Source organism: Magnolia sinica, chromosome 7 (genome assembly GCF_029962835.1).
Source record: "Magnolia sinica isolate HGM2019 chromosome 7, MsV1, whole genome shotgun sequence".
Taxonomy (NCBI): Eukaryota; Viridiplantae; Streptophyta; class Magnoliopsida; order Magnoliales; family Magnoliaceae; genus Magnolia; species Magnolia sinica.
Genome location: NC_080579.1, coordinates 9,893,960 through 9,905,794, shown reverse-complemented (window position 1 = coordinate 9,905,794; position 11,835 = coordinate 9,893,960). Strand labels below are relative to the sequence as shown.

General features: G+C 38.9%; 1 protein-coding gene across 5 annotated transcripts; it reads right to left on the bottom strand.

Annotated features, from left to right (window-relative positions):
- Window positions 1-3,134: 3,134 nt before the first annotated feature.
- LOC131251030 (uncharacterized) lies at window positions 3,135-10,636 on the bottom strand. Of its 5 annotated transcripts, XM_058251495.1 has the most exons (3): window positions 10,498-10,614; window positions 5,157-5,255; window positions 3,135-3,941 (listed from the first exon to the last, which is right to left on the bottom strand). In XM_058251495.1, exon 3 carries the CDS (start codon window positions 3,835-3,837, stop codon window positions 3,469-3,471), a length of 369 nt encoding a protein of 122 aa, XP_058107478.1. In that variant the 5' UTR covers window positions 3,838-3,941; window positions 5,157-5,255; window positions 10,498-10,614; the 3' UTR covers window positions 3,135-3,468. The 5 variants fall into 5 exon arrangements, with proteins under 5 accessions (XP_058107478.1, XP_058107477.1, XP_058107479.1 ...); XM_058251494.1 differs by lacking the exon at window positions 5,157-5,255 and having other exon boundaries at window positions 10,498-10,636; XM_058251496.1 differs by lacking the exons at window positions 5,157-5,255; window positions 10,498-10,614 and adding an exon at window positions 10,409-10,478.
- Between the last annotated feature and the right edge of the window lie 1,199 nt (window positions 10,637-11,835).

The following is an 11,835-nucleotide window of genomic DNA, read 5'->3' as shown; positions in this document are numbered from 1 at the left end:
TTCACATCAGCTGGCTTTTTTTAATATCCAAAGGGTGGATGTGTTTTTGCTTTTGAATTGAAGAGGAAGAAGGTGACAAGGAAATGAGCATTCAAATGAGGAAGTTTGAAGATGCCACGAGTGTGCTACTCATGCCGGCCCATTGTGATCTTGCCATGGCGCACTAGCATGAGACTGATCATGCGAGGCTCACCTACGGTCCATTATTTATTTATTTATTTCTGTTTGCTTGTCCCTACTGTCGGTTCACACTTCACTGTTAGCCACCCCCACTAGGGATCGATACCAAGACCTCGGTGTTGAAACAAGGTATCTTTCACTCAGTCTAACACTTGAGCTATGGATCAGGGTGTTATTCCGGTCCCTTTGGGACTGTACCTTTTTGGCGGGCCTCTTGCCCTCCACAGATTTCACCATACCTTAAAAATGAATTAAAAAATAATAAAATAATAAATAATAAAATAAAATAAAATAAAAACCTACACATACACTCACACACACCCACACTCCCATGATCTCAGTGTTGAAACAGGATTTATCTACCATTGAGCCATGGAGCTGGACCCAATTTTATTGTACCTATGCTGCACTTTCCTAGGGATATTTGTATTAAAGGCATTTATAATTTTTCTCCGAACTCTGATGAGAAATGCTCCAATGCTTTGCAAGTTATAAGGAGTCCTAGTTGCAAGTTTACTTGGACACGATGTCCGTAGCATCAATATTGTTACATGAATCACTGATCCGTGATACACAAACACATATCGAGGGAGAAACATTAGGGAGACATGGGGGTGAATGTTAAAATTTTCCAATGAATTTGCAGGAGATGCTAAAGTGCATACACTTATATATTTCATGAATATAAAAAATAAATAAATATAACCACACATAATAAGTTTCCATTTAATAGGGCCTAAAGCATGCACAGTCGTAAAAAAAAATTAGTGCAATAGTAATCAAAATCAGTTCATTTCATTCAGATCATATCACTATTAACACAATAATCACTTAAAGTTGTTACTAAAAAAGAGTTATCCATCCATCCATAGACATACACATACATGCATACATTGATCCATCCATCCATGCATGCATACATACATACACAAACGTGATTTATAACCATCCGTCCATCCAATATCCAACCATTCATCCATCCAAGCACACATACACAGTCATCGGTCCATCCATCCATTCATATGCATATATACACATTAATGCATCCATCCATCCATGATACAAACATGTAGCTATGACCCATCTGTACATGAACAACACATCCATCAATGCGCACATGCGCGCACACACACACATCATATATCCATCCATATGTGCATACATAATTATGAAATAAAATGATTAGCTTTTAAAAGTAGAGAGATTTTTTTAAATTTCTTCATAATTTTTAAAACTTCAAAGAAAAAAATCATGAAAAATTGCTACATGTCACTCATCAACATTCAACCATGAATACAAAAAATGATTTTCATGAAATAGTATTCATTGTTTTCTATATATATATTTGAAATTTTAAATAATTAAAATTTTCCAAAAATGGAAGAGTGATCAAAACCCCCCCACCCCCTCTGTCAGAGTATTTCTGCATGCCTTTTCCCTTCTCATAAATTCCCCCCCAAATTTGGAATTTGATTCACAAAAATTGGTGTGGTCAAAATCCAATCCCCAAACAAAAAATGGAGTACTCAAAATCCAGTCCACATAAACGGGTCGACTTGCATTAGCGATAATATCACCGATGCAAGTCAATTCCTGGAATTTGTACACACGATACAATGGCAACATCTTGACGATATCGTTATATGGCGATATCTCACCGATATATCATTGATACCCAGAAAAACAACTTACAGTTGTATCAGTATCGCAAAGCTGGCAATACTGACAATTCACCGGAACATTGTTGGACAATCTAATCAATTAATCTGAATTGTCCATCAAGTCCATGACACATTTCATTGGCTCGAATGCAAAAACCGTATTGATAGATTGATCAAATCCATCCTTCATTTGGAGTTTTTTCTATAGCAATCATTTTCCAATACATGGCTGGGATAGTTAAGATTGCTTAACACAAGTGACTCTTTTAAATCATAAGCAATCCATGATGGGTTCTAGCAAATAAATGGATTAAATTGTTGATAGGACTTATTTGAGTGTAAATAGTGCTCACCATCCATGATAAATGTCATTGATCAAATGGATAATAGTTCTTGAGTCAGCATGATATTTGCATGCCAGCCGATAAATGTGCTTTAGTAATGAATAGTCTAGATCAATGGATTGGATTGACCAAGTGTCCCAAAGTAACTACAAGCACTATAACTTATAGTGCTCTGAGAGCACTACAACATTTCTCAACTGCGATAATTGCATTTATGTAGAGAAGAGTGCCGTTGTACCACAGTGAATCCACTTGGAGGGCATGGGACCTACCAAAATCAGGATTAGGATTACATTTAATCTTGATTCATTGGATGCCCTACCCAAACGGACACTTAAAATGGTGAAATCATTCAAGTAGACCTCCCTTGTATCCAAACTACTCTCTTTTCCTATCTCCTTGACCGGACCTAGACCCATTTCTATCGACCCAACTGCTGCAACTTGCAACCAATAACCTCAAGTTAAATGGTCATCCCACCACAAACATACCAGCCAACATCCCAAAATCTGCATCCATTAGATAACCGTTCAACTAGATGTTCCTCTAATAAAATGGTTAGGATTGTTCAATCATCTCAACAATCAACAGTGATAAAGATGGGAAATACAACAATAATTGGGGTAGAGTCCTGCTGCAAATGTAATAAACCAACCAAAGCTCAAAACCAAAATTTCAGTTTTAAAAAACATGCTGCCTAGTTTTAGGTCAACCATATTAAATATAGACACAGACGGAACAACATCATGGCCCAATAATGAAATCCACCTGCTCAAAATTAGACTAATCCACTCTCAAGGCATGGTCCACCTGAGTTAATCATCCTGATCTTTACATTATCCTAGACAAGTTAGCAATTGAATGTTAAGAAATCACAGAGCTACAATTGATAAGCTGGTCATCATCCAATGCCAGGGTTAACAAATGAATCAACATCAAACCCAGTCAATTAAGTGGGGAACAATCAATCAAATCAACAATTGTATTTTAAAATTTTAAAAAAGAAGTTGAAGCTGAGTACAATTTCTACTTCAAACCTAATGATACTAGCAGTAAAAATACTTCAAATTTTATTATTTTACATAAAGAAAAATTCCTGGCCGAAATAGATCAAAGAGAGAAACTGTTCACAAAAGTGGTTGATTTTTTTTTCAGACCAATAATTGCAACTCCAATCAACTGTGCGTCCAACAGCAGAATTTCACATTCGGTCTTCCCATTGGTCAAAATAATGAGATATTTGCTAACCATAGATGTGTAGGAGTGAATGTAATTCACCTAAGTTAGGAGGCCGAAGGCGGCGGTGGAGGAGAGTTGCTGTCAGCGTCATTAAAGAGGAGACGGAGACGGGAAGCAAACACACCGGAGGAGTCGAGGGAGGCTTCATGGAGGAGGGTGTTCTTGATGTCCTTCATCCGCTGGGCGAGGGATTCTTGCTCCTCTTTGAGTGAGGCGGTGTCCTCACAGAGATCGTTGATACGGTACTTCTGGCCCAGGGATCTCATGCTAAGGAGGAGGATCCCCGTCATGAAGAATAGTTGTATGAAGCTGTCTTTCCTCTTCATGGCATTCACCACAAGCCCTAATGACTGCTTCCTAGTGTTTTGAAATTGTTGCTCTGACAATGATGATGAAGACGAAGCAGCACCCATTGTTGTTGGGATTTCCCTTATTTTTCAGCCCTTGGAGGCAGGGTTTTTAGTAATGAATTAGTGGCAATGGGCCAAGCTGCACAGCAGGCTCTAGTGTACCATCCCTGCTGGGCAAAAAAATGAAAACCATTCATATTCAGTTACCATCATTTTCATATTAACAAGAACCTTTTTCTTTGAAAAAAAAAAAAAGAAGGAAGAAGTTCAGATTGACTGCACAAGAATAACATATACTTGCAATTCTCCATGGGAAAAAAGAAAAGAGAAAATTGCATTCTAAAACGCTCCGCTTATCTATCCCAAGTAGTGGAAGATTGATCAAATTGATCAATACTTCACAAAATATTCACAATGCTGCAAAATTGATCTACTCCATTAATGGAAAAAATCAACATGCTAAGCAAAATGCCAAGTGCTACTCTTCAAGAATTCAAACAATCAGCCTAAGATGGTACACCCACTGTGGCCCTCACTTCTTCAAGTTCAATTTGATGGTACAACAGCACATACGTTGCAGAGAACTTGATATCATCCTCACTGAGGGAAGTGACACGACTGGTACCACCTGTCCTCTTCTATTAGCTTCATTTCATATAGAAATCCAGTTGATTTATTAGTAAACTTACATGCTCTAAAAAAAAAAAAAACAATGCCGTGGGAGTAAATGAAATTCAAATGAAGAAAATGCAATTCACTTTGATATATGGTAGTCAATGAGCTGAGGCTGGATCAGCCTAAGAACAAGCTTGTTTATTTTGATGGCACATCCGCAGGGATGAAACGAGGCCCCACATTCAATGTGGCAGGTCACAAAAGTGTAGTGGTCCACTTGTCAGGTGGGCCTCACACATTTGTGGACCACCCGAAGTGTCATACAGAAGGATAAGAAAGAGGAAGAGGGGAAAAAAAAAATCGAAGATTTCACTGTACTTTTTTAAGAAGCTTGGTTTCCAGATAGTGGGTGATTCATCATACAGCCCACATAACCAGTGGTTGAGAATCACACAAATTGCCGTATTGTTCTCAATTCTTCCACAGGAGAGAATCTTTGGAGTAGATTACAAGAACAAAAGCGTGCGTGATTTCGACATTTTAGATTCACATGGTTAAACTTTTCAGCATATGAAATGGAGCAGGAATACATTGCAGCACAGTCTGTAGCCAAACACTTCTCATGAAAAATAAAAAATACAAAAGTTAAGAAGCAGATTTTTTCTATAGGAATACCACCAGTTTGTAGCCGAACACTTCCCATGAAAAAAAAGAGTTAAGAAGCAATTTTTTTTTTTTCTATAGGAATACCACTAAAGTAATTTTACCTCATCTATTTGTCATAGATTCAGGGTGAATTCATCTTTTATTGAAACCAAAACTGATGTTGGCAGCACCAATCAATCCAACTACTTCATGCTCCACTCCTCGGATATCCACATACATGAGAACCACAGATTTGGCACTCGGACACCGAGTCGCCTCAGAGGCTCGGATGGAGCTTGAGCCATACAGATTCAGGGTTCCAGGATTCGCTTGAGGCATACAGATTCAGGGTTCCAGGATTCAAAACATCAATGTTAACATCATCTGCCTCTTTTAAATGCAGCCATACACACGAATTCTCAATATTCGGAGCATGTGTTGAGATTTTCAACACCATGTGCATCGTAGCAAATCTACTCTTTTCAGAAACGTGCATCTCGAGACAACATCACTGATGAGAACACTGTTTAGATACATGCAGACAAGCATCGGTAACTGTAGATTCTTGCACCCATGAAAGGGAGCTATACACCTGATTCAGCACCCTACTAGTAGGATTCTCAAGGAATCGCGGCTGAATATGCAGAAAGGGACAATGTAATACTCTTATTGTATAAAGCCAACATTTCAATCCCGATAATATACTCTTCAAAAACTAACTGCGATAAAAGATAACCCTGACTACTCGCATTACATATAGCAGAGATGAGTTATAATATTGAGAGTATGCTGCGTTGATAAGCACCCACTAGGCAAAGTATTCATATTTAGGGATTTCAGATATAATCTTATACTCATTATGAAATTACACTAACATACTTCCAACTCTTTTAATTAAAAATATCTAACTCCGTTTCATTTTTGTTTACTTTCACGCACTAGGCAAATATGTCAAGATAACCTCCCAACTTACTAAAATGCCGTTTCTATTATTTCCCTCTAATTTCTCAGTGCCAAAAGACATCGGAAAAGTGTGGACTGTGGAGCATTCTCTCCACTTACATGTTTTAGGTTGAAGTGTCAATCACAACTATCCATTTCGGGGACCCACTGTGAATGAAAAATGGATTACTATATACACGAATCAGACTATTATAGCCATGTAAACAATGGCCTACAAAGCAAGGTGGTGTAGAAAAATGTCAATGGTCAACGTAAAGTAGCCCATGGGCCATGGGCCGAGCTTGGACCCATTATCTTGGCAAATAGGCTGGGCTTGAGAAACTTCCATTTTAGCCCTGTCTAACCCAACTTCATATATATACATGTTTTATATTCTACAAATATGCAATTCCAATCCTCAATTAGACAACCCATGCATCTTGAATGCAGACCGTTGTTTTTCATTCATTTAGCTTTTTTCTTTTTTTCTTTTTTATGTGCAGCCCACTTGATGAACAGATAGATTAAGAACATTCAAGTGGGAAGTAGGGATTTTATCAATTTTCAGGCTGGTTGGGTGTGTGCCCAACCAAAATTTTCTGAGCTCAGGCTAGGACCTACTATTTTGGGTCAGGCCCAGTCCTCGCCTGGCTCAGCCCAAACCTAGGCCATTGCCACCCTAATTGAAATGTTTAAAGTCTTTGGTCATTCAGCTCTTTTCCTTTGAATATGGACTACTGGACCAATTGATGGAAAATTTAGGATTTTTCAATCTTGAAAATTTGTTAGGCAACCATCATCAAATAAGTATCTCATAAAATCCATGGCTTGGATCACCTAATCATTTCCTAGATCCGACAGCTAGGTATTTTGTATACCATAAAAATAATTAGGCATAGCAAAACCCGCAAAAAATTTCACTTAAGCGATCAAGATGTGTCAAGCCCCTTGGAGTGCACCAAGTAGCCCATGTACATGCTATCAGATCTGCCATGCACAGCAGAGACGCACAAGATCCAAACCATTAATCAGGCGGTTACCAATGTATAGACAATAGCCCCAAAATCAAGCTGATCCATTCATTAGGTGGCCCATAGTTCTCAAAAAAAATTCATATCTATATCTATGCTACTGTAAAACATCAAAATAATACTTTTGAAATGTCCACATAACCAAAATACCCCTTCTAATTTATTTGATGAAACCAGTGAGACAAATATCTCCGAGATTTTGAAAATCTCATCATATTTACGTGAGAAATATTTTAAGCAGATATGTCTTGAGATTTTCAAAATATCGGCAATTTCAAATTTTTCACAAAGTTAATCCGTAATTGACTTAAAAGTTATTTAAAGTATTTACTAAGTCACTGTATAAATATATAAATACACACACATATTAAAACTTAAAATTATCTACTAATTTACAATAAATATTTTTCACTTCTTTTTCTTGTGCGAGATTTTCCTGATAAAAGACATCAAAATTTTAAAAAACCCCAAGAAAATCCTAAGCCAAGAAATTCCCGACAACTAGGGGTGCAACATTGGGCTAGTTGGGTCGGGTTGAGGGTCAACCTGTGCCCAACCCAACCTGCAAATTGACGCAACCTGGGCTGACCGGAATTCCAACCTGATGTGTCCAATGCAAGCCCAACCCAAAGTCCTCTATACTCAACCCAACCAATCCAACTCAAATACACGTGATTATTTCTAACCCGACCTAACCCAACCCAAATTTGTAGAAGATTAGCCTCGATGATTAGCCCCCATTTCTGATATAACTATAGACAGCTTCGATCAAGGGCAAGGATTCTCTCCCTAACTCTCAAACTTTTTGAGGTTTTATCTCAGAATTACAACCTCCCAGAAACTCAGAGATAGGGTTTTTTTCTAACTATTTCTGCTATTCAACAACGATCTCAATGAGATGCACATAAGTGAACCAGCTCACTCCATCTCTGGCACAGGGAAGAGGCTCAGTAAGACTCAAAAGATGAATCCCCTTGTTGCATGTTGAAGATTTCTCAATGCAACTGATAGGTTCTTGCCATGTCAGCTCAATGGCAGTACATCTTTGGGGTCGTTTGGATGGTGGTAAATGGGGCAAATCATTAACTACTTGTGTTTGGATGCTCTAATTTGCTTGTAAATCATTTACAGCAATGCCCCCTTCTCATTTACCAGCAAAAAGGTGAATTTTCATTTACTAGTAAATGAGAAGATGGCAACAGCTCTATTTTTTTGAATGAAAGCCTATAAAGCAGATTTCATTTACCATTTACAGGCTATCCAAACACTGACTTAAAGCCAAACAGACAGGCTGTAAATCATTTACAGCCTTTAACTGATTTACTAGTAAATCATTTACAACGTAAACCATTTACCACCATCCCAAAGACCCCTTAGCCACAATTTCCCAAATCTACTTAGCTGACATAAATATTTTCAATGGCCCACTGATCTCTGATTCCATAGAGGGACATAAGCAACCCATCATGATGAGATTGTTACTCTTCCAATCTTGAGTCTTGACAGAAAAACACCAATATGTGTGGGGGTTCACATTTATCCCAGTAATATATCCTAATTTCTTCTTCCCACCAAGATACATCTTGGCAGATGCGACCATATGAAGTAATTGCAACCATCCAGCTTAACAGTCATGATGCACAAACTTAGATGTTGATCAGACATCCCAACCCTCTTAACTATCTATAACATTCATTGCAACCCAATAGCTGTAGTAGTAGAGAAATATCACGACAGCGATGTGAAAAAAAAAAAGACAAACGACTCAAAAACTAGGAATTAGATGACCGAAAACAAGACATCAAGGAAATATGGAGTGACCTTAAGTAAATAGGCTACGCCAACGACAGCGGAAACAAAGCGATGATGGGAATGAGAGAGTGCTGCTTGAATGATGATGGAGTCAGCCGCTGGAATCGGCGGTGTTGCTACAGCTTTCCAATGCTAGAGCTGGAAGTGGCGATGTTGGGAATGGGCAGTGTTACCACTCTCTGCTGGTGACGCAGGAGGTGGTGCTACCCGCTAGTGGTGCGGTGACCCTACCGGTGGAAGCAGCAGCGCTGCTGGTGACGTTGGAGGTGACGAATGTGAGAGAAGGAGATGTCGAAGAAAGAGATGAGAACAACGTTAGGGTTTTGAGAGAGGAGATTGGGGCTTAATGAGAGGGGAGCGGATTAGGCAAGGTGGGTGGGACCACTGACTGTTGGGCTCATAGTGATGTATGTGACCTAAATCCATACCGTCCAACCATTTTGAAAGCTCATTTTAGGTCTTTCTCCCAAAGATGAAGACAACACAAATCTTAGATGGACCACACAACTGGAAACTCTAGTGATTGAATCCCACCATTAAAAACTTCATGGATTCCACGGGATTGTTTATTTTCCATCCATTCTGTTGATAAGGTCACAGATAACTAAATGAAGAGATCATACAAATATCATCTTGATCCAAAGCTTTTTTGGCCACAAGAAATTTTTAACGCCATTCACCATTATTTCTTGTACTATAGTCCATCTAGCATTTGGAACTGCATTTTTTAAATCATGCCTTAAAATAAGCTTTCAATGTGGATGGACAAAACGGATGTCGCATGCATCACGGTGGCCCCACAGTCAGGTGGATCTAGGGTGAGAGTGTCAGTGGCCGAATTAAGGCTTGGCCAAGCTCTATCCAAGCCCAACCCGCATTTTACAGTCGTAGGTCCGAATCCAAATCGGCCTATGACAAGCCAAAATAATTCGGCCCATGACCAAAAAAGTTTATGTTGAGCTAAAGCCCTAAGTGAAACTTGTTTCAAGAAAAGCATGAGAAGGGAAATAATATTTTACTTTGTTTTATTTTCCATATTTAGTTATCAACAACATTTTTTTCTCGAGAACACACTCACATGGTAATGGGATTTCATCACCAATGGGCAAGAGTAAAGACCCAAAAAATAAATACTATTTTCTAATGTAGCTTCCTATCCTATGCGGCTTCTCATGTTTAACTTATATCTCAAAAATCACCTGATTTAAATCTCAGGTAGACCACACCATATGGAACAATGTAACTAAATAAATAGGTTGGATAGAACATAGCCACCATATGCATTTTCTTCCAATTGTTGCTCATGACGCAATTAAAAAAAAAAAAAAACCCTACAATCTATCAAATAGTCAGAAATAATCAAAACTTTTAATTCATGATACATTTGAAACAATACATAATTAGACAGTTTAATTAGAAATTAGTATGGAATGTATTCAATTTCAAAGTGCCTATATATCAGCCATCCTACCCTGCCGAAGTATCAAACAGGAACTAAGATACCTCCTCCCCTTCCTACAACTTCTCTCAATCCAAACAATCCCTACTGATCTTGATTTTATCTTCAGATCAGAGAGAAAGAGGCGAACCTGTATAAGGCCCGCGTGGTTTTGTACAGAGAGGTAGATCTTGATTTTATATTCAGATCAGAAAAAAAAAAAAAAAAAAAGAGGCGAACCTGTATAAAGCACGTGTGGTTTTGTACGGAGAGGTGGGGACCGTTGAAGCTCGGGCGCAGCGAGCGGCGTGGGCAGAGCTGTTGCACCGGTTGGACAGAGGGGCGCGTGGGTTTCGAGTAAAAATGAAAGAGAGGGATTTTAAGGGACGCGGATTTCCTGTGAAAGCCTTTCGCAGGTAGTTCTTGCGCAAGGATTCTGGATGGGGCCCACTGTAATGTTTGTTAGAAATCTAATCCGTCCATCCGTTTTTTGAACTCATTTTAAGACATGAGACCGAAAATGATTAGGATCCAAAACTCAAGTGGGCCACACTAGATGAAACAGTGGGAAAAGGAATTTCTACTATTGAAACCTTCCCAGGATCCACCTTGATGTTTATATTCCATCCAAACCATTTATAAGATCATTTTCACTGAGATGAAGTGAAAAAGCCAAGAAATTAAACTGGTACAAAACTTTTGTGGCCATATAAATGTTTCAACGATGGTCACTAAATCCCCACAGTTTCCTCTCGTATGGCCCAATTGAGTTTTTGATCCACCTCATTTTTGGTCGCATGTCTTAAAATGAAGTCGAAAAATGGATGGCCGGAGTGGCTTTCATAGTGAGCCCCACACAAGAATCCTTGCGCAGGAACTTCCTGCGAAAGGCTTTCGCAGGAAATCCGCGTCCCTTAAAAACCCTCTCTTTCTTTTTACTCGAAACCCACACGCCCCTCCTCTATCCAACCGGTGCAACAGCTCTGCCCACGCCGCTCGCTGCGCCCGAGCTCCAACGGTCCCCACCTCTCTGCAGGAAATCCGCGTACGTTGCCCATAATTTTTTAAGATAATTTTATTGCATGGACACAAAATTGAACTACATCCAAAGCTCAAGTGGACCACACCATTGGAAAAGCAGGGATAATTATATCCACCATTGAAACTTTCTTAAGGTTTACCTTGATGTTTATTTGTCATCCAACTTATTCACAAAGTCATATAAACATGAATGAATGGAAACCTAAATATTAGCTTGATCCAAAACTTCTATTTACTCAAAGATGTTTTCAACCATGGGCATTTAATTCCCACTATTACCTGCAGTGTGGTCTACTTAAGTTTTAGATATGGTTTAATTTAGTCCCGTGCCTTTAAAAAAAAAAAGAAAAAAGAAAAATAGATGGACATCATGTGGATAAGACACATATCTCACGGTGTGCCACGCAAAGTTTCAGTAGGCTACAATCCGCGTCCTGTTGAGCCACAGTCATAAGTTGCGCCCAAGGCAATCCACACCCAACTCCAACAGGTCAAGCTGGTACATTATTACCTATTGATTGGACCATTCTATGGGCA